General features: G+C 51.7%; 10 protein-coding genes across 10 annotated transcripts; 5 read left to right on the top strand and 5 right to left on the bottom strand.

Moving 5' to 3' along the window:
* Window positions 1-629: 629 nt before the first annotated feature.
* AtWU_09358 (FAD/NAD(P)-binding domain-containing protein) lies at window positions 630-2,202 on the bottom strand (the record flags this gene model as incomplete). The annotated part of the gene is made up of 8 exons (XM_035504464.1): window positions 630-712; window positions 759-959; window positions 1,008-1,199; window positions 1,254-1,506; window positions 1,556-1,741; window positions 1,790-1,864; window positions 1,911-2,036; window positions 2,095-2,202. 8 exons carry the CDS (start codon window positions 2,200-2,202, stop codon window positions 630-632), a joined length of 1,224 nt encoding a protein of 407 aa, XP_035360357.1.
* Window positions 2,203-2,931: 729 nt separating this feature from the next.
* AtWU_09357 (MFS general substrate transporter) lies at window positions 2,932-4,549 on the bottom strand (the record flags this gene model as incomplete). The annotated part of the gene is made up of 4 exons (XM_035504463.1): window positions 2,932-3,129; window positions 3,192-3,922; window positions 3,973-4,119; window positions 4,177-4,549. The coding sequence occupies 4 exons, from the start codon at window positions 4,547-4,549 to the stop codon at window positions 2,932-2,934; spliced, it is 1,449 nt and encodes a 482-aa protein (XP_035360356.1).
* An 891-nt stretch (window positions 4,550-5,440) lies between these two features.
* Window positions 5,441-6,340, top strand: AtWU_09356 (amidohydrolase 2; the record flags this gene model as incomplete). The annotated part of the gene is made up of 1 exon (XM_035504462.1): window positions 5,441-6,340. One exon carries the CDS (start codon window positions 5,441-5,443, stop codon window positions 6,338-6,340), a length of 900 nt encoding a protein of 299 aa, XP_035360355.1.
* Window positions 6,341-6,771: 431 nt separating this feature from the next.
* Window positions 6,772-7,854, top strand: AtWU_09355 (isoflavone reductase family protein; the record flags this gene model as incomplete). Its single annotated transcript, XM_035504461.1, has 3 exons — window positions 6,772-7,000; window positions 7,064-7,430; window positions 7,491-7,854. The coding sequence occupies 3 exons, from the start codon at window positions 6,772-6,774 to the stop codon at window positions 7,852-7,854; spliced, it is 960 nt and encodes a 319-aa protein (XP_035360354.1).
* A 1,609-nt stretch (window positions 7,855-9,463) lies between these two features.
* On the top strand, window positions 9,464-11,725 carry AtWU_09354 (nitrogen assimilation transcription factor NirA; the record flags this gene model as incomplete). Its single annotated transcript, XM_035504460.1, has 3 exons — window positions 9,464-9,618; window positions 9,703-11,459; window positions 11,511-11,725. The coding sequence occupies 3 exons, from the start codon at window positions 9,464-9,466 to the stop codon at window positions 11,723-11,725; spliced, it is 2,127 nt and encodes a 708-aa protein (XP_035360353.1).
* Window positions 11,726-11,840: 115 nt separating this feature from the next.
* AtWU_09353 (aldolase) lies at window positions 11,841-12,784 on the bottom strand (the record flags this gene model as incomplete). The annotated part of the gene is made up of 2 exons (XM_035504459.1): window positions 11,841-12,460; window positions 12,517-12,784. The coding sequence occupies 2 exons, from the start codon at window positions 12,782-12,784 to the stop codon at window positions 11,841-11,843; spliced, it is 888 nt and encodes a 295-aa protein (XP_035360352.1).
* A 498-nt stretch (window positions 12,785-13,282) lies between these two features.
* AtWU_09352 (NAD(P)H-quinone oxidoreductase) lies at window positions 13,283-14,441 on the top strand (the record flags this gene model as incomplete). The annotated part of the gene is made up of 4 exons (XM_035504458.1): window positions 13,283-13,520; window positions 13,569-13,624; window positions 13,674-13,760; window positions 13,812-14,441. The coding sequence occupies 4 exons, from the start codon at window positions 13,283-13,285 to the stop codon at window positions 14,439-14,441; spliced, it is 1,011 nt and encodes a 336-aa protein (XP_035360351.1).
* A 211-nt stretch (window positions 14,442-14,652) lies between these two features.
* Window positions 14,653-15,975, bottom strand: AtWU_09351 (zinc-dependent alcohol dehydrogenase; the record flags this gene model as incomplete). The annotated part of the gene is made up of 6 exons (XM_035504457.1): window positions 14,653-14,882; window positions 14,933-15,068; window positions 15,119-15,239; window positions 15,295-15,385; window positions 15,444-15,527; window positions 15,585-15,975. The coding sequence occupies 6 exons, from the start codon at window positions 15,973-15,975 to the stop codon at window positions 14,653-14,655; spliced, it is 1,053 nt and encodes a 350-aa protein (XP_035360350.1).
* Window positions 15,976-16,471: 496 nt separating this feature from the next.
* Window positions 16,472-17,883, bottom strand: AtWU_09350 (salicylate hydroxylase; the record flags this gene model as incomplete). Its single annotated transcript, XM_035504456.1, has 3 exons — window positions 16,472-17,292; window positions 17,344-17,692; window positions 17,752-17,883. The coding sequence occupies 3 exons, from the start codon at window positions 17,881-17,883 to the stop codon at window positions 16,472-16,474; spliced, it is 1,302 nt and encodes a 433-aa protein (XP_035360349.1).
* A 1,161-nt stretch (window positions 17,884-19,044) lies between these two features.
* AtWU_09349 (fungal specific transcription factor domain-containing protein) lies at window positions 19,045-21,476 on the top strand (the record flags this gene model as incomplete). Its single annotated transcript, XM_035504455.1, has 3 exons — window positions 19,045-19,125; window positions 19,195-19,328; window positions 19,385-21,476. The coding sequence occupies 3 exons, from the start codon at window positions 19,045-19,047 to the stop codon at window positions 21,474-21,476; spliced, it is 2,307 nt and encodes a 768-aa protein (XP_035360348.1).
* Between the last annotated feature and the right edge of the window lie 140 nt (window positions 21,477-21,616).

The raw sequence follows: 21,616 nt of genomic DNA, 5'->3' as shown, positions 1-21,616 counted from the left end.
CTTTATTGGCGGCCTTGAGGTGTAACTGTTGTGATGGAAAGAGTGTACTTCTATAATTCTAATCGCTGATCTAGGATATCTGGGTGCTGAGAGGGTAAATGTGGAGAGTGGCGCTGCGTGCAGCTTGTCTGGGGCAAGGCGTGAAAATTTTCTTGTGAGGTGCTTGGCGCATCCGACGATCTCCAACATGATGCTTCACGCAGACACTCCTTCCCCTACAAACGAAACGCGTTTCATATGCAATCTTGAATCTTGGGGGTTGCTGTTCGCCCGGTTTAGGTGTTCTGGGCGTGTAATTAGAGGCGATGGTCCATCTGCTAACCAAATATATATTTCTGCGGGAACATTGCTGTTCACCCCGCAGTGGAGTTTACTGGCAACACAAATGGATTCAGCATATTAGGGTAACACAACGAATAATATGTTGTAAAACCATTCTAGCGAGCAGAAGGAAGGAGAGTAGGTACAACTGTCTATCTACGTCTAGAGAGCACTCGACTTCCCTATATTATATTTTTAAGACCCTTCCCCTCAAAGCTTTTCGAGGTGGCGAATCGAGTATGTATTTGAAGTTTAATCCACCGAGCTCGTAGGTCAACACCAGATCAGGAAAAAATCATGCAATAAGTCTAATGTGAAGCAAGTAGCTCCCCCGAGCTTTGCACCTCGTTATGCGAAAACAATATGCCCATGAATTTGACCATCTCGGCAGCTGCAACCGTCAGACTTTCTTCCTCATTATATCGGGATAAACTCACCTGTAATGCGCTTGACGGTCGTGTCATTCTCATCGACTCCATTAATGCGTGTATACTCCAGGACCAGGTCGACACGCGATCGTCTTGCTTCTTCGTATAGGGCCAACCGAGCCGGGATCTCGTGGACCAGGGTTCCAGCCGGGAGCAGCACCGCTAGGGATACCGCATCTTCGATGGCCATGGCACCTCCTTGACCCATGTCTGTTATCGTTAGCTTATGCGATGACCCTCTTAAAATGATGGACCTACAAGGCTGGAATGGGTGTGCTGCGTCGCCCAGTAAAGCAGAGAATCCTCTCACCCACGATGGGAGAGACTTCATATCGAACAACTCCCAGACCTTGAGATTCTCGTCTGCTGCGTGGACGAGCTCCCTGACTTCGGGACTAAACCCGGAGAATCCAGTGACAAGAGCATTCTTGTTTCCGACCGCTTGCCAGCCTGCGGTCACCGTTAGCGACAATACTCAAACTAAACAATCGGCAAAGGGCATACCTTCAGCGGCATCGCCAGCTTCGGCAGTGGGAAGGAAAGCACAAAGATTGAACATCGTATTGTCCGAGCAGGGGTAAGCCACAAGTCGGCGATCATCACCAGCCCATTCGATAAACACTCCGGGATCGCGCACAATCTCCTGAGTGGCAGGGAGATGGCGCAACTTGTCTGTCGGGAGAAGCCACCGGAAACACGACTTACCAGCCGGGAATGGAGGAGGCGGCGTCTGTCCGATCACCTCACGGACGACGGACTATATATGGTAAGTCGACACTCAATGAATAGCAAGTGCATTTACATACGCGCAGACCGTCAGCCCCAAGAAGAAGATCCGCTTCATGTCTCTCGCCGTTGTCGAGAGTCACGGAAGGGCGCGGGCTGTCAACATCGATGTTGACGATCTTGCAGCCCATGTGGAGAGTGGCTGTCTGGACGGCGCGCTGCTTGAGGTAGTTGTGCAGGTCGACTCGGTGGACCAGATACCATTCCTGGTTTCTTTTGTGAGAATTGTCCCAAGACTTGTATGGAGGACATACTGCTTGCCATTTCTGCCGGATTTCGACAAAGTCTTTCAGGTACTTCAAGTTTCCGAATTGGTCATATCGGTGAATCTATACTGTCAGTAGGTGTGCGGATATCAAGCAACGCCAGGTATACCTGTTCCAACAAGGTGCCACCAAAGTCTTTGGGGTCAATGCCCAGCCAATTCAGCAAAGCAGTGCAATTGGGAGGCACATGGATGGCGGCGCCCGTCTCCCGGGCGAATTTGGATTTTTCGATGATCTGCAGTCCTCAGTATATCTTTCAGGAGTCCATGCATGTATAGACGTAGTTGACGTACCACAACTTGATGGCCTTGTTGGCCCAAAGCAATGGCAGCCGTCAACCCCGCAATGCCGGCACCGACGATGAGGACCTGCAGCGGTCGGGATTCCTGAGAGATGGTCATTGGGTAGATTCAATGTTTTAGTGTAGTGCTAAATTCTTGGTGAAGATTGGTAGTTCCATCCCTGCCTCCTGAACAGCTTTTAATGCAGGGTGAAGATATCCACAGCAGGTCGGAGATGAAGACTCGGGAAATTGCTCGGAGATACGGTATCCGGCGGAATCTGTTATTCTGTCCTGTCCTATAAAGCTCGAGAGGCCAAAAAGAACCTATACTCTAGTGCGTTAAATCGCTCGTTCCATGGTTGCTCCACCGGGCCGCTGATCTTTCCTCGATGCCGCAGTAAATCCATGGATCCGTCGCGGTATGAAGTATTTCCCCCGCCACGCGGCTCATTCTTTTTCCTGCCGCAGGGACCCTTTGGGGTGGACTGATCCAGTGCAGCGCTTCGATTGGTATTTAGATGAGAGCCAATGCCGAAATATTCTCTAACTATGCAGTGCATGTGCATGGAACCAGGGTGAGAGTTCCGTTGCGGGTAAAGGGTTCTACCCTCGTTCATGCTCCTCCAGATCTCACTATCAGTCCCAATTCTACAGGACAGGAAAATGTTGTCTCATCTCCAGAACATGACTAGCGTGTAGAATCATGAGGCCAGCCAGTGCAACTGTCTATCATTCAGAGTAATACAGAACGGTGAAGCAGTGCTTTACATTCCACTTTGTAGGATTTCGAATCGGCCAGCCAGCGTAAAACTTGAGCATACAAATAATATCATGGACATATCATGAATTAAGGCTTGGTATCCTCAACATGAGTCGAACCACCCCTCTCGGCATCTGCCTCCTGTGCCTTGAAATCGGTTTTATCGATGACTTCCATCTCAGCATGTGTTGCAGGGACGGTAGCATTTGGATCCTCCCGGTCCCAGCTCTTGTTCAAGCTGTTCAGCGGCATGAGCGTCAGAGTCAAAACCAAGCAGAAGATAACCTAATGGCACTACTATTAGCAAATCTCAGTTCAAAACACACGTAGAAACCGTGTATACTTACAATTCCCACCAGGATCATTTGTGTCTTCGCATAATCCGGTGACCCGTCAGCAGTAGGAAACCGCTCTCCCAGCGACGTTTCGATCGTGGGTGCGATCGACGATACTGCATTGCCGATGTTGTACGCCACACCAGTAAAGGCAGCTCTGATACCAGGATGAGGACACAACTGCTGCAACAAGTTTCCCAAGTTACCGATCGCAGCACCGTAGAAGAATTGCAAGAAGAAGGCCCCCAGAGCGAGAAGCCCCCATCTCGTGGGCAGCGTCCATAGTGGTAACCACGGAGCAATAAGCAGTCCTGCGATCGCTGCCACCCATTTGGCGCTCACTTTGTGCGAAAGGAACCCGCCGACCACGCCGCCCAGGATACCTCCGATCTGCAGAATACAGGTTACCCATGTCTCTTGTAGAATGTTCAGCTTGCGTTGGCTGACGAGGAAGGTCGGGTAGAGATCCATAGTGCCGTGGCCCATGGTAGCCAGACAGGAGGTCAGACAGCAGGCGTAGATGAAGGCCTTGTAATGATAGCGTAGCACGTAGGCGAGCTTCTTATGGAACGGAAGATTTCCTCCCACAGCTGCGCGGGAGTCTTGAACCGGTCCGTTGGCGTGTTCTTCGTCTTGAGTGGCCGGAGAGGCAACGCTATAATATGGGGTCACCGCGTGAAGAATGGCGATAGGGACTGTCAAGCCGGCGCAAAGCCAGAAAAGAGAGCGCCAACCGTAGCCATCTTTCGAAATGGTGAGTAGTGATCGAAGGAAGGGGAAACTGTAAGCTTACTCATAGCAAGATGCAAGCCCGATGCGAAGAGATAGCCGGACGAGAAGCCTTGCTGTGTGAAGCCGGCCACCACACCACGGGACTTTTCCGGCACTGCTTCCAGCACCGTCGCCATGGCCAACCCATAAGTACCACCGTAGGCAACCCCTGGGGAAGTTAGCACTACCACTGTCAACCCTTTCAGTACTCATCTTCAACACCTACCGAAGAGAAACCGGAATCCGATCAGCTGGGGAAAGGTCTGCGAGAACCCCGTGGCGACAGTGAAGCCGCACATGAGTATAAGGTCAATGAGCATGGGAATCTTCCGCCCGTACTGATCAGACAGGATACCAAAGATTACTGCTCCCACAGCACGAGACAGCATAGTAGTGGTATTGGCTTCTGACACATTGGTCTCAGCAACGTCAAGAGCTTCCGCCACGGTGCTGAGAGTAAATGGAAGGGCATAGTATTGTAGAGAGCCCAGGGTCCAGCACGCCCAACAAGCCAGCCAGATTAACGCCTGAACAGGCTTCATGTGCAGCGTGGAGCCGATCTCCCTGGGGAGAGTGGCGAGGGTAGCAAGGATATTCATGATGAAAGTGGACAGAGAACTTGAGGGAGTGGTCGAGGACAGAATCGAAACCTCCTTCGAGCGAGGCAACGTTTATACCTCAATCTGGGACACCATACTTGGCATCATCTTGGCATATGGGGAATCCCAGATGTGCGGGGGAAGACGCAATAGAAAGGGTCTAGCAGCTGGTTGGGTTTTGACCTTAGCGAGGTGGGTTTGACATGTATCTCCCCTCATCGTTCGCCAATCGCCAGCTGCAGACGCTCACCGAACCGGTTGCACAGTAAGATTGCGGCATAACTGTGCAGACACCATGACGGTCATCGAGCAGATCTAGTGATGCAAGTCGGCTGTGAAAGCTTTGACCGATCGGAAATATCTGAGCCCCCATCGGTGTTCCTGCTCTTCGCCGATATCGAGCCCTAGATGCTTGATATCAACCAACCGATTCCCCTTCGTTCTTGATGACAGTCTCATTGTATCGCGCGACCATGACCACTAGTTTGTCGCCACCACGACGTGGTCTGATCAGATGCCGATCCCCCAGTTCCCCAGTTTCCATCCACAAGGGTTATTCTAAGAAGCAAGCGTCCTGCGGGGGTTGGTTGTCCTTGGGATCCAACAGAATGGCACGACGGACAACGATAGTCCGCACGACGGCTGCGGCGCCGGTCCGGGACGGGCAGATGGAGCATCAAGCTCCAACCAATGAAGCATCCATGCGAAGTCAGCTGGTAGCAACATATATGTCGGTCGTGCATGCATATCTCGCTTGGGATAGATCGTTGTCTCTTCATTTCAGCTTAGGCTGCCCAGAATCACCGCAAGTTGAGTTCGCGTCTGCTCCCAAGTTGATAAGTCTTATTCCGACCATTTGTCTGGCCTGATCACCCTCCCCGCTCACTCACCATGGCCGAGCTCGTCCCCAAAAACGCGTGGGATACCCATATTCATGTCTTTGATCCCAAGAAATTCCCCTATGCCGTGCCGCGCTCGTACACGCCCCAGGCCGCCCAGATGGCTGAGTATCCGACAGTCATCACGGGCTGCAGGAACATTGTGATCGTCCACGCCTCCATGCAAGGGGTCTCACCGGCCCCGTTGGTCGATACTCTGTCCAAGCAGCAAGAGATGCCCGGATACACTCTCCGAGGCCTGGCAACCATCGACCCCTTCACCGTCACCGATGAACAACTGGACGCGTTGCATGCCGCTGGAGTGCGTGGGGCGCGCTTGCACGAGATGGCCTGGGGCCACGGCAAACAGAGCGGTGGCAGCGACATCATCAAGAAGGTAGAAGCTCTGGCTCACCGGCTGGCCCGGTTGGGATGGGCTATTGGCATCTTCTGCCCTGTCAGTGCCTGGGCTGCCATGGCAGAGACGATCCGCAACATGGATCCTCGGATCCAGATGGTGGCTGATCATTTTGGGGGCACGTTCCCTGGGGAGGAGAACTCTGCTGAGTTTGCCACGTTCCTGGACCTGATCCGGGAAAAACGAGTCTGGGTGAAGGTCTCAGGCTTCGAGCGACTGTACCACGGTCACGAAAGTGGCATGAAGGCCATCGAGCCCATCGCGAAGGCAGTGATCCAGGCCGGTCCGGATCGCATCATCTTTGGCACGGATTGGCCTCATACGCAGTTAGGAGTGACACGCAAAGGCAAGACTGACCAGCAGCGGTTGGAAGAGGTGGAGGGATTCCGGGAGGTCGACGATGCCGGGCATATCCGGACATTGCGTGAATGGATTCCCGATGAGGAAACCTGGCAGAACCTGTGGGTCAACAACCCAGCCAGATTGTTTCAGTAGTCAATGGATTGAATTTCCCCGATGACGTCTTTTTATGTCGACACGAGAAACCATTGCGTGCTTTGCTCTTATTTCTTTATCTCCTACGAATCCGATCGCCGTATAGCTATGAAGCTTGGATGAAGTACTACTTAAACTACGTAGAATAGAGCATCTACAGTCTTCTAGGAGAAAATGGCAAATTCTATGGCAATCTTTATATGTAGAATTAATGACACTATAGGATTTAACGTACGTCCGAGCACTGATAATGAGATAAAGTCACATCTGGTTTCTAATCGCCGGATCGCCGATCCGAGCCCGCGGGGTGGAATAGCCATGGATAGCCGGACTGCGGGGACGGGCCTTTATTATAAATCCAAATTGCCAGCTTCCACACCACAACCACACCACGTTCGAATAGTCTTTGTGCACGATACCAGAGGTTCACGATGTCCGACAAGTCAAATCTCCTCATGTTCGGTGCCACTGGCACCATTGGCAAGTATATCATCGAAGCGATTGTCAACGCCCGGGATTCCTTCGGTCGCATCGCTATCTTCACTAGCCCCAACACCGTCAGTAGCAAGGCCGACGAGCTCAATGCCCTGCGTCAGAAGGGAGTCGACATCTTGATTGGTGATGTTGGCAATCGTCAGGATGTGCTCAAGGCATACGCAGGTATATTACTGCCGCAATCCACCCTTCCATTACATATGCACCTAAACTAATCGACTACACCAGGGGTGGACACCGTCATCTCCGCGCTCGGTCGCGGAGCCATCGCAGCTCAAAATCCTCTGATCCAACTGGCCAACGAAACCCCCAATATCAAGCGCTTCCTGCCTTCTGAATATGGCACGGATATTGAATACAGCCCCGCCTCACAGCACGAGAAGCCGCACCAACAAAAACTGAAAGTCCGCGCAGCTCTTAGAGAGGTCCGCAGCACCTTGGAGTACGCCTACGTGGTGACTGGGCCCTATGCCGATTTCCCGTTTTTCTTGGGTCGGTCCAACAATTCCAAGGCAGGCAGTTTCGATGTGTTGGCTAAGAAGGCTGTCATCGTGGGAGATGAGCATGGCAAAATTAGCGTCACGGCACGTACAGAGTATGGTGACCCCTGGGCTGATATTGATCTCTTCGATTCAATATAGCTAATGAAATATAGCGTTGGTAAGTTTGTTGTGCATGCTCTCACCCATTGGGAGGCCGCTCGCAACCGCGCACTCAAAGTCAACTCATTCACCACCACGCCGGCCGACGCCTTGTCCGAGTTTGAACGTCAGACCGGTACCAAGTGGAGCGTCGAGTATACCTCACTAGATGAGCTGCGGGCTTTGGAGAAAGAGGCGTGGGAGAAGGAGGACCCCGTAGCTACGGTCTACACACTTCGGCGCATCTGGGCGGAGGGGGGCACACTGTATGAGCGCCGGGATAACGAAGATATTGGCGTGACGGAGACGAGAGGCCTGCAAGAGTTGGTGACTGACTCTATCCGGGCACAAATCGAGGGGGTCCCAGCCAAGCATTGAGTTATGGCCAGATATATGCTTTCCATAGGATGTATTGTTTGTATCCCACCTGCTTCCATGCCAGGTATTAGATATTCCTTGGTCATTCGTTTGCCGTCCGATTAACAACGGGTGGGCATATTCAGGGAAATAGCTCCCGACCGGTAGATAATACCCCCCTATGTAGAACCCACCGGGCCAAGCCGCACAATACCAGTAGGCGAACCCATTAGCAGGGCTGAAACTCCGTTGATGGCGCCAGGGTATTGCTTGTGAGCATTGGTACTTCACGCGCACTGGCCGGGTCGAAGATTGCTTGGCGTCGTAGGAAGGACCTCACGTCCGTGGCAGACAAAATGCACTTCTTATTGATACACGACCTGCACCATTGACCAACTGGTTCTTGGTCGAGTGGAAACACAGCTGCACATCAACAAGCGGACTTCAGCACCCTGTGCGCATATACCTCCGAGACTCTGCCTGATGTTCATCCCAGGGGTGGTATGAGACAAATTTTGATCCTTGGCATTTCCTAGCCAACGTGTCTTGCCGCGTTCGATTGGATATTGAGACGGTATCGGGGATGTGGGGGAACGTTTCAAAGAAGACAGACGCAGTTGTTTTTTCTTCCACACCTCTAGCCAAGTCTCCAGCAAAGTTAGGGATCACGGGGGTGGGGGCAAGGGAGTATCTGGTTATGGTGGTGAGGCCCAATCAGCAGCGTACCAAGAATGCTTAAAGTCAGTAAATATGGCTTGGTATAGTCTTGGTGTGATGACACTCATCCTGGGTAGCCGGGAGTTGTGTTGTAGCCATGGTGACAACTTCACACTACCACCGCCTGAATTGAAACCGCCATATCGCACAGCATGGCCCTCAATACCTAGCGACTTCATGGACGCCTTTTCATTGTCGTACAAAGGACTGTCGCGACCTCTCTAACGGAAGATAACCCTCCGTGCAGCTTCTCGCGTACACAGGCAATGCTGGTGCGAGCTGCATAGAGACGCAGTATAACCGCAGTGCTACCTCCGGTGTGACCTCCTCGCCTCGATGTCTCAAGCGACGGGGGATCTGACCGTCTCGCGAGTGGGGATGATTGTGGATCGGGGATGAGATGTTGTCATCAGTTGATATCCGGGAGTTTACGGACCGAAATACTCCGTCACTCTAGTCTAGAAGAGGCTAGCGTTGTATGGCGTCGTCCTCGTGACTATCTGGCCAATAAGAGCGTGCTTTGGGTTATTACTCAGCGGGGCATCCCCTCGTCCCAAAGAGGAAGGACACTGGACTAAGCAACAGCCCTCAATTCGACTCCAACATTTACCCCCTGTTGAGTATACAGTGCGGGGATATCCAATCCCAATTCTCGATAGACGTCCAAGCTCTGTATCTCGGGAATTACTTCGCTTAATTCCCTCCCCTGCACGGTTTTCCCCGCAGATGTCAGATCGGTCACTGCGTCATGCTGGCTGTGCCCCCCAACTAGCTCCTCTTGGCTGCCCCAGATTATCGGCTCCCTACTGTCTCTGAATTAGCCCGTCCTGGCCACGCTGCTTTACTGTCCGTAACCCCCTCTCGTTTCCTTCTGACTGCTTTTTTCTCCGAGCAAGGTCGGCCATGTGCGGAAATGAGTCCCAAGCGCCAGTCTTCTCCGACCACCCCCCGGGCCTGTCAATTCTGTCGCGTCCGCAAGATCCGTTGTGACAACCAGAAACCCACCTGTGGCTCCTGTCAGCGTCATGATCGACAGTGTGTCTATGTGGTCGACCCACCCCGCCAGAGGTAGGTGTTCATCCCACCTGGATGCCTCTCGCCATCCATGGCTGCAATTATCTTGCCACGCCTGCGCTGACGCTGCTGCGCCAGGCCGTCGCGAGCTCTCATCAATGCCGCTCACCGCCAGAGGCGTGCGGCGGAAAATGTGATCATTGCTCTGAAAAAGGCTGATCCGGTTGCTCGAGCTGCTATCCTGGATTCGATCCATGTCAAGGACGGCGTCCTGCAATTGCCGGCATCATTGGCCGGCCTCGGTGCCAATATCAACGACATTCCGGTCTCCCAACCCACCCAAGCCTCGGACAATAGCTCAAATGTGTACAGTACGCCCAATGACGAATTGAATGATAGTACCTCCGAAGACGAGGACTACGATCCCACCACCTTTCTCTCCCGCGATGAATGCGGCACCGTCGGCATCTTTGGCCCGTCGTCGGCGTTGCATGCCCGGAGTCCCCTGGGCCTAGCCAACAGTGCCAACTCACGACCTGCCGCAGAGCCGGATCGATACCAGCTTATCGCCGAGGCTGCCCTCCAGCGCCAACGTGAACCTGATCTGCGACGTCTGCCGACCATTGGAGGGATACCATCCGAGTTGGCTCTGCATCTGCTCGATCTGCACTGGAACCGGCAACATCACACATTTCTGCTGACCTATCGCCCTGCCTTCATGCGTGACCTCGTCACTGGCGGCCCGTACTGCTCAGACTTTTTGCTTAACGCTGTCTTCGCTTGTTCGAGCAAGTTCTCGACCCGGGTTGAGGTGCGGGAAGATCCGCAACGGCCCGAATCAGCCGGCAAACGGTTCTTCGATCGCTGTGATCAATTGCTGGCAGAACAGTCGCTCTTGACCCATTCAAGCATCCCGACCATTGCCGGTTTGATCATGCTTGGCAGTACCTTCAATGCCCGGGGACAGACTTCCAAAGGCTGGCTCTATACGGGATTCGCCTTGCGCATGGTATACGACCTTGGCCTGCATCTGGATTGCAAGGAGGTTGCTGCCAGTGCGGAGGATATCGAGGTTCGACGCCGGGTCTTTTGGGCGGCCTTTATTTGTGATAAACTCCAGAGTTTGTACTTCGGACGTCCATTCACGATTCAGCTGCGTGATGCGCATGTGTCGCGAGACTTTATGGATACCTTTGAAGAGAACGAGTTGTGGATGCCATACATCGATCCCCTGAAACCAGACAGTACTGCTCGTTCTCACGTCCCCACGCGCATCTACTCCGTGACCGTTTTTCAGCAGCTATGTTCCCTGTCCAAGATCATGACTAGCATTATAGACCGCTTTTATATGGCTGGTGCTACTGGAAGCAAGACTCGCAAGCATCTGGAACTCATTGACCGTCGCCTAGAAGCTTGGTATCGTAAATTGCCGGCAGAGCTGCGATTTGAGCCCTGGGCAGATGATGGCCAGTCACCGCACGCCACTGTAGCACCCAATGTCATCATCCTGCTAACTACCTACAACGCCCTCATTATCTTACTTCATCATCCATTCATGGGTAGCGGACATCTGCGCTCCGATGACCCGCCCGCGGACTCCTGGGAGCGTTGTGTCACCGCTGCTCGCAACATCACCAGCCTGGCGCTGGCCTATCGATCAGCCTACTCGCTGCGTCGAGCAAACTACATGCTCAGCTACGCGGTCTATGTAGCCTGCACCATCCACGCGCGCAATCCAGCTATCCGGGAAAGCACGCGTCGGAAAGAGGCATCGTCCCCGCTGACGGTGTGTCTCCGGTGTCTGGACGAGCTGGCCATCCCTAACTGTGGTGTGTCGGCACCATCAAAGATTATTCGCCGGCTCATGGAAGCCAACGGCATGTCCATCCAAACTGGTAAGCGCTGCACACACCTCAAGAAACCTCAAACCCACTAATGATGTTTAGGATGTGACCCGGCTATTCAAGACCCCTTCCAGGTAGACATCAACTTAGACTTTCAGACCTTCCCGGGTCTAGATTTCAGTCCTGCGCGACTGGATCATGCCAATCAGATCTCTGGCTTCCAGGACTTCAATCAGGACCTGGACCTGTTGTTCGGGTTCATGAACGAGCCCGACGTGTCCATATCCTCCATGTTCACCGGAGTTGTACCCTATTAGCGACGTGTATATAGATCACAGTTCAAGATAGAAGGTCCGGGATTTGAGCCCGATGTTCAATAGAACCCATAAATTACATAACATCATCAAAACATCACATCGTAGCTCAGTAAACTCACTCCAACACACTCGGATCCTCCTTGACCGCCTGGTCATAATACGGTTGAAACGCCAACCACATCTTACTCGAGTTCCCACTCTTCCTATGCGTCATCTCCGCCTCCTCTTTGTTGATGTAGACCTTCTCCCACCCCGGTCCGGCCGCCGCATTGGCCATCATCTGCGCATGACAGCACCGATCGAGGGCAATGAACAGGAAGGCTGCCTCATCGACTGTTCTACCGCAGGTAATCATACCGTGGTTCTGCAAAATCACACTGCGGCAGGTTGGACCGAGTGCCTTGGCAATGCGAGCCCCTTCTTCAGTGGAGAGCACGGTGCCTCCGTAGCGAGGGTACACGGCCAGATCGTTGTAGAAGCGCAGGGCGTCCTGGTAGAGCATTTCAATGGGTCGCGCAAAACAGGAGAACGCCTTTCCGTAGACGGAGTGTGCGTGACATGCGGCGTTCAGGTCTGGGCGGGCTTTATGGATTTCACTGTGGATGGCAAATGCGGGGCCATTGATGGGATGCTGGGCGCCTCCAGGGAGAACTTCGCCATTCTCGTTGACGAGGACGAGGTCGGAAACTTTGATCATGGAAAAGTGCATGCTGAGTGGGTTGATCCAAAAGTGGTCTATTGTAGGCTTTGTTAGTGGGTCGTTTGTTGCAGAGGGAAACACAGTCACTGACGAGGATTCAGGGGGTCGCGCAGCGAAATGTGTCCAGCCACTCCCTCGTCAAACCCTTGCCGAGCAAAGACACGGAAGGCTACGGCCAAATGCTGTTTCTGGTATGCCCGCTCATCTTCGATATTGTCGAAAGTCGGGGGCGAGCGGATCACAACCTTGCCCTCTTTGTCGCCTAGGAAGTGCACATCGTCGAAGAACTTGTTGGTCGAAGCTGATCCATTGCTGTGACCATTCTGAGGGGCAGATTCAGTGACGGTGGTTGTGGCCATCGTTGAGGTCAACTTGTCAGTGCCTTCGGATTATATATATAGTCTTATATAGTCTTATAGAGAAGGTGGTGTAGACAAACGGGGTTAGTCGAAAAGAGGTAGGACCAGGATTAAATGCTTAGACAAGTCGATCGATTGACCCCGAGATTGGCGTATTTTATACCCTACCCACGTGCATGTTTCCAGAAAGAAAGAATCTCCGTGTTAGCGGTCATTGCACTGGGTGAGCCAGTCGGAGCGGTAAATCCAGCGACGGAGGGTTTTTCTCCGTCGGACGGAGGTGTAGATCCGCCTCGGAAAGTGGCAAGTAATGGTTCATTTTCAACTCGACAAACTGTTTGTCTTGTCCCCGCAGGTGATGTCAGCGGGGATGCGTTCAATCCAGCGTGTGCGCCATTATCATTATTATTTCTTCCTCGCGCTGGTCGTGTAGTGTGTCCATCAAAATTGCTTTTACCCCTTTACACAGCATCTCTACATCACAGCGCAATCGTCAACATGAAGGCAGTTGGGGTAAAAAACGGCAAAGGCAATGCCGATGCTCTCTTCATCGAAGATGGTGTGCCTGATCCCGTTCCGACGGGCAATCGCATCCTGGTTCGCATTAAGGCATTCGGTCTCAATCGCATGGACATAATGCAAAGAGAGGATCGCTATCCATACCCTTTAATGCCCGAATCGGGGAAGATCATGGGAGTGGAGTTTAGTGGAATTGTAGAAGAGAAGGGACCAGATTGTGAGCTAGTACATTCAACATTGCGAGAGCATTAGTTGACAGTCACAGGCTCCGGGGATTTCCAAGTGGGAGACAAGGTGTTCGGTCTTGCATACGGGGGTGCAGTAGGTGACTGTTCACACCGTTCATAAAATTGCAATTGACACGATATAGTATGCACAAAAGATAGCTGTGTCGGAGAAGATGCTCATGCATCTTCCTTCTACACTGAGTTTTGAAGAAGCTGCTGGTATCCCGGAGGTAGGATTAATTATCCTCACTGCATTCACTTCCACCCAACTGACCAGACAGACCTCTTTCACAGCTATCCAGGCCATTCACCTAGTCGGTAACCTTCAACCTGGCCAGTCGGTGCTCATCCACGCTGGTGCCTCTGGAGTCGGTCAATCTGCTATCCAGATTGCCAAAGTCGGCGGAGCATCGAAGATCTTCACGACTGCTGGGAGTGACGAGAAGTGTGATTTGTGTCGCTCTCTTGGAGCGGATTTTGCGGTCAATTATCGCTCCGGAGAGGACTTCTCAGAAGTGGTCAAGCGGGAGACAAATGGACGCGGGGTGGACCTGATCGTGGATCTCGTAGGACGGGACTATTTTCACCGGAACATGGCCTCGGCAGCCATGGATTCTCGCATGGTCCTAGTTGCAGCTTTAAGCGGGAGCAAGGTGGATGACTTCGATCTGCGTGCATTGCTCAACAAGCGAATCTGGCTGATGGCTACAACGTTGAGAACGAGAGCCGCTGATTATCAAGGACAGTTGCGTGATCTGTTCTCTGAGAAGATTCTACCCCATATCAAATCAGGCGAGGTGAAGACGACGGTGGATAAAGTGTTTCCATGGACTCAAGTATCGGATGCCCATAAGCGCTTGGAGTCGAATGTCAACGCTGGGAAGATTATCTGTCTGGTTAATGACGACTGAATAGATCTCACGTATAGCTTACAGATATGGTCAGATAGGCGATGTGTATATAACTACCCGTTGTACTCATGACACAATTATATAGAAACGGTAGCTGAGAGCGACACAAACTCTGAACTGGATGTTAAGCTAGAAATGGAGATGAAGAGACTTAAAGGAAACTGCAAGCTGTACGCAAAGACCGCTGGCAGAAGCATAGCCTCATTACTCATCAAAATTTGACCACAAATCGACCGTCGGCCTCTCCTCTCTCGAGTGCCTGCAGACACGCCCCGATGTCCTCCAATCGCACCTTAACAATCATAGGTTTGACTCGACCATCGCGTACATACTGCAGTGCTTCGCGCGTATCCTCCATCGTTCCTGTGCTACTGCCAGTAAGGCGTACGCCACGAGCCACAAAATATTCAGGACCGATAGGGAAGTGCATCTTGTTTGGTGCTGGAAGGATATCAGTACATGTGGTAGCAGGGATGCCTCACGTAGCTTACTGATCCCAATGCAGACTATGATTCCCATTTTCCGGACGTATTGCAGGGCCTGTTCATAAGCCCTACTACTAGAGCTAACTACAATTACTCCATGGGGACCTCCATCAGTAACACGGATGACATCTGCTGTGAGATCCTGCAAAACGTCCGTTAGCCACATTCTGCCTAGGCCAGCAGTCTGCGTACTGGTGTCTCCATGAAATCAATGTATGAAGTGACTCTCAATTTGCAAGACAACTCCCGTTTACTTGGGCCTGTGTCAATCCCAAGAACCTGCAGCCCGCTCGCTTTGGCGTATTGTATTGCCCTGGTTGGAGGTAGCGTTAATGAATCCATGGGATCATGTCTGAAGGACATCTCACAAATGGCCCAGCCCGCCTCCAGCTCCAATGATTGCTATCCACTGCCCAGAAGTGAGGCCGGTAGTACGAACAGCTCTATATGCCGTTGTGCCTGAAATCCCCGCTATTAGTTAGCATCAACACGCTCGCATGGGGTCTTCCCCTCATACCAGCACACAAGGTCGGCGCGGCTTCAGTTGCAGAGATATCTTCAGGGATGCGCATGAGATACTTCGAATTGACGATTGTGTATTCTTGCATGTTTCAGTTAGGGTCAGAACTTGGGACGTGGGTTGGTGATGAGATAATACCTCCCCAGCATCCCTCAACATCTTTTCCACTAAGCTTTCTCGAGTCGCATAGCTGCTCGTTTCCTTCCTGGCACATCTCGCAATTTCGGCAGACATCAAAAATCCATCGATGAGCGACTCGGTCTCCCAAGCGCCACTCTGAAGTATCTACATCCGGCCCGAGAGCAACAATACGCCCAACACCCTCATGACCACAGACGTCGACCTCCCGTTGAAGGTAAGGAATACTCCGTCTCACGAGATGTAAGTCTGTCGCGCAGATACCGGTCGCTTCAATCAATACCACAACCTCCGAGTCATTTGGTGTTGGCACGGGGCGCTCTTCAACTTCGACATGTTGGGTATCAATACATACAGCCACTTTGCCAGTAGAGGGAATATCAGTACTCATGTTGGATACTCCTATGTGTGTCAAGTCAGCGTTCACCTTTGTTTGGCAAGATATCGATGTCAAACAACCCCTCACTGAAGCCGACCCTCGGGTTGTGAACCGTTCTTAAGGGTTGTAGGGAAGCAGCCATCCGCCTGATATGGAGCCGAGGAGTGCGGGGTCTCCGCAACTACTGGAGTATTTCAGGTATAGTATTCGGGGACAAGTGATCGACAGTCAATCAGGTTGCGAGCTTCGATTGTGGCAGCCGGTAGCAAGGTGGAGTGAAGACAATGCATCGAAATCTATGACCGTACATTGTATTATTTAAGTTATGGGAAGCATATTGTCAGTTGCCTTCACTACCTGGCCATATCCGGATATACTGCTTGGACCAAACCTGCGCACCGAGCCTATCTTAGTAATGCAGTGGTCTACCGAACGAGAAGTATGCTTTGTTCTTTAATCTAAGGATATGCCTTTGAACATATGAGGATGAAACGGTAGTTCGCGTATCTCATAACTTAAGCCCATCGGCATGTCCTCTACATTGTAGAACAGCTTCTCTGAAACGTGGCTCTGCAGTGGCCTCTTCCATCTTTTCAGCATCGTGGCTGAACAACCATCCTCGGCGAAGCTCGTATCCCCAAAAGATTGGACTAGACGGACTGTCCTGTCGCATAAGCTCATCTCGCCAGCACTGCTCCTCACCGTCATCAATATGTAAGATGTATTGGTGCTCTCGCGTCTTAGACTGAATCAAAGACGCTCTAGGGTTGCGGATACGCTCATAACGCTTTAAAGCAGTCGTGATATCGGTATCCTCGGCCAGAGCCCTGCGAATTGTGGCAGCATCCTCAGCTGCCTGAGCAGCTCCTTGCGCCAGATACGGTAGCATGGGATGGCAAGAATCTCCCAAGAGGCAAGCCTTTCCTGACGGATGGGTCCACGTGGAAAGGGCCGGAAGGTCGCATAATCGCCACTTCATAAAGGACTTTGTCAGACGACATAACTTCTGCACCCGGGGCTCCCATCCGGAAAATCGCGCGCAAAGCTCCTCGTTATCACCCTCTACCACCCAAGTCTCGTCTGTCGTCTCTCCTTTCGATGTCGCACACACAACTATGTTGTACAGCTCACCATCTCGTATGGGATATCCGACGAGGTGGGCATCTGGCCCGCACCACGACGTTGTTGCCGGGTGCGTAATGAGACCAGCGAGATCCGGGTCGGCCAGAAGATCCTGACCAGGTATGAGGATCCGATATGCGGCGTCTCCCGTGTCTCGAGGACGGTCTGGCTGACTTGTTAGGAGAGGTCGAGCAGTGGACTTGATACCTATAGATTCCATCAGTCCAGTCGTCCATCAATTTGGGCAGAAAAGCCTACCATCCGCACAGATGATGAGATCAGCCATCCATTTCTCGGATTCTGCTGTGATAGCCATTGGAACGCTGAAGTCGTAGGAGGTCACATGTCGATTCTTATGAACGACAACTCCGGCTTCGATTGCGACCCCTAGTAAAGATGTATGCAAATCGGCTCGGTGAACCAGGTAATATGGTTCACCATGACGTGGGACCATGTCTTCGAATTCGATCTTCGTTATTGTCGAGCCATCTTCCCAACGCAGAAAATGGTATCCTCGACAAAGGCATTTTCGCATTTTGTCAAAATCGATCCCCCATCGGCGGAGAAGACGAGTGCTGTTGGGTGGGATGCGGATACCCGCACCAGCCTAATTGTTCGCGCATTAGCTCACTTTGCTCGAGGAAGAAGTGAAGGGCTTCATCTTGCCTCTTTGAATTCAGCAGAGGCATCAAGAAGAGTTACTCGGTGTCCATCTTGCCGCAGAGCCAAGGATGCGAACAGACCACCGAGTCCAGCACCCACGATCAGAATGTTCAAGGGTTCAGATTTCAGAGACATTGTGAAGTTACGAGGGCATCCCACAGTGAACTTCTATAGTACGTATCTGTTGCGGCCTTATGAAGCATCTCATGGGTGAGCTATATGCGACGAACTGCAGCACTGATCCGCGTCCTGGACTCAAATCCTCGGACCGGGGATGTATGCACCCGGAGTCGAAATGTCACCCGAAAGGAAAGACTGCAGCATTTGCGCCTCGCCATTGTGGCTCGTCTGCCAAGATTCAGGGGTCTATAATTCCATCAGCTGGCTTTTGCTCCGACTATGACACACCCGGATCAAGCCACCAAGTCGCTGCTTGGGGTAGAATCCGTACTCTCTCCGCCTCGCCTGCTATCAGGGATATTCTGCGCCTACGAAATGGGTATTGTCTGCTGTTGTAAAATATCATTGCTAAGCAATTCCGTAGATCGATGACAGAAGTACCTTGTCATGTTCGTTGGGAAGTCACACCACAAGTGGGCATGGACTTTGAGATGTATCAACAATCCTTCTTCACAGTACGATCCTACTTTTTCAGCCCAGGTGGCTCCGACAAGACTATACTTGCCATGCGACATCACTGATTTGACTATACAATGCCTGAAGGGTGTCTCCGAGGCGGATTGTTGACTCCTCGTGCGTAGGCTATGCGTATTGATGGATTTTCATTCATTTCTACTCTTGTTAAAGTATAATCAGGGGGCAGATTGGCTGCCCTTCCTATTCATAATAGATTATATCAATGAGATGGTTTTCTTTTCTCTTTGAATTTATCGTATTTTAGTTCCTTTTATTTCCGTTCTTCTTTTCCTTTATAAGGGAGGAGTAACCAGCTCTATGTGATGTATCCTTGTTGAACATGACAGGTGCCAGTGAGCTTTCATGCCCGCGTTGAACAGACTGAAGAGCTCGATACCCCAAAACAGGGTAATGTAGAGCGTAGCGGAAGTGTTATCTGATAATGGGAGAAGTAGTGATAATATCCATCACTGCTGGGACGCCAAGCATGGAAGCTTTGAGTGAATTAGAGGCCATCCGAGGCTCCGGCTGCATGTATCCGCCGATCCCCCTCCCTGTGCCGAGCGAGCTCAACTGTCATATCCTTCAATTGGGATATCACCCACCACTTCGAATGCTGTCTGCGGATCGATTCTTCCTGAACCAGTCCACTCCCCGAGGATGGAGAAACGTTTAGCTGGCCGTCGCGTTCCTGATGAATTGCGGAAACGTACATTCGCGAGCTGTGACACCTGCCGGAAGGCGAGTGGCGAACTTATCCTGCCTGGCTTACTCTTTTCCAGTCACAGTTATGCTAACAAGAATGCTTAGCGTCGTTGCAAATGTATCCGTCGCGGAGGCTCAGATGAGGACTGTGTCGCCTGCCAACGATCTGGCATCCCGTGCGTATCCAGCTACCAGCGAAAGACCCGATTGTACGGAAGTGTCGAGACCATCCGCGATCGGTATGCCAGGTTAATCTTCCCTCAATCTACTGTATGGCCGACTAACTATCTTGTAGGATTCACTGTCTTGAAGCACTTGTGAAAGGGGCCTTTCCGGGCGAACCCATTAATAGTATCCCTGCTCTGTTGGAGCTGGGCCGGAAAGCCGGCTATGAACTGCCCAAGCTGGACCTCCCACAACTGACTGGGGATGAGCAGCGCGTTGAACTACCGAGCCCAGAAAATGCTAATCATACGCTGGCGTACGATGGCAATGGTAGCGATCAACGTGGATGTATTAGAACCAGCCAGCGCCCACCACAGCTGGTCAAAGACAGCCGAGGCCAAAGTCATTACATTGGGCCGTCAGCATCCCTTGCATTCTTTGCTGATCTCCGCAGCCTAGTATCGGAGCAACAACCGTCCTCTTGCTTTGCTGCAGATACTTTGACGGAGTCTCTCGAGGCTCGGCAAAGTTCTAGTACGATGTCAACGTCAACTGTTAATACAAATCTAGCGCCAATTACACGCGACCAAGAATCATCCCTTGTCAAAGAACAGCTGCAAAAAATGCCCCGAGATCGTCTGCTGGTAATAATAAATGCCTTCTTTTGCACTGTAAATGCAGATTTCCCACTTCTGGACAGGGGATGCTTCTCTAACAAGCTCGAGTCCTACATCTATCCCATCGGCCACATAGAGGGATTGGATGATGGTTGGGTGGCCTGTATCCATGCTGCTCTCGCCTTCGGCTGCTGGATCCTGGAGGATGACGCTACATTTGAAGCCGATGATCCAGCCATACTAAGATTTCGCTGCTGGAACCTCACCCGGGGAGCTTTGGCCAGCTTGTTGACCACATGTACAGTCTCTAATGTCCAAGCTCTTTTGCTTATGGCACTCTTCCTGCACAACAACAATGATCGAAATGCAGCGTGGACCCTAACAGGTAGTGCTGCGAGAATTGCTATTGCGTTGGGCTTGCATCGGAGCGATATTGACGAGAGCCTTCGTCTAACAGAACAAGACTCCCGAAGGCGAGTCTGGTCTACATTATTCACGTTTGAGCAATTTCTCTGCTTATGTTTGGGACGCCCAAGTGTAATTGACGGTCGGGAAGTAACCCTGGGACCTGCACCCGAGGACTCTGCTACTGCACTCCCCAGTCATCCCAGCCATTACCAGGTGGCCACTGACCTTCAACGACAAGTCAGTCGACTCCGCGATGCGATCGCTTTCTTGCATCGGCCTGCTTCCCCTGTATCATCAACTGATACGCCGGTTACTGATCCAATATCGCTCCTGACCAGGCTGAAAACTTGGGAAACTAACATACCAACTTATCTCATTATACCGTCTGGTATCTTGAATTCGTGCACCATTCCCCAAGTGGCAGTTCTGGAAGCGTTCGTTTCTGGTTATCCACCGGCTCAACTACGGCCAACGGTTCTCCTCAATTTGACCTATAATAATCTCGTTATCCAGCTTACGCGGCCATATTTGCTTACAGTTATTTCCATGAGTCGAAGGCATAATCCAAAACAACAATACCCTTGGGCTACATCTCATGATACTTCGAAAGACGGGACGAGAAGCGCTGAGTATCTGGCCTCCAGCTGTGTAACAGCAGCGATGCGGATTGTTAACCTTCTCATCCTACTCGATCATGCCAATAGGGTCGATGGGAAAACTAGCCTAGACCTTTTTTACGGATACTCGGCTGGGATGGTTCTGCTCCTCCGTCAGCTGTGGGTCATGCCCCCGGATCTTCCCAAGTTTATGTGGCAGCTAGAAGACACAGCTCAGCGTGATGTTCAATGCCAGGTGGCAAGGTTGCAGTCCCTATTGCAAGAAAACGCGAGGTGTCTGACCATGCAGAGGTTTAAGTCAGTGCTTCAAAAGTTCGACGAAGCTGTTCTTGCGAACGGGCAACTTCGGAGGCGAGGTGAGAATGATAATGTCTCATCTTTGGACTTGGCACAGGAAGGCATCGAACCTTTGGAGATCTCGCAGTTACATAACCCTAACTTCGATGGGACTAGTAGCGACCAATATGGCACTGTGTTAGGTAGCCCAAGCCTGTGGCAAGATTCGCTGCAAACGATCACGCAGTACAGTCTCGACTGGAGCAACTTTGAGCAATTTCTCGGTAGCATGAATGTGGCGTAGGCTTCAAGGGCTACGTGGATACTTCAGATGAACCTTCCTGAGATGGCAGCTTTACGTCATGCAGACCTCGATATAAAAACCATATTCATTCTGTCAAGACTACGCTCACTAATCCATCAAACATGTCATTTCCTCCAACG

This window comes from Aspergillus tubingensis, assembly GCF_013340325.1.
Source record: "Aspergillus tubingensis WU-2223L DNA, scaffold_11, whole genome shotgun sequence".
NCBI lineage: Eukaryota > Fungi > Ascomycota > Eurotiomycetes > Eurotiales > Aspergillaceae > Aspergillus > Aspergillus tubingensis.
This window is presented reverse-complemented; position numbering and strand designations above follow the sequence as displayed.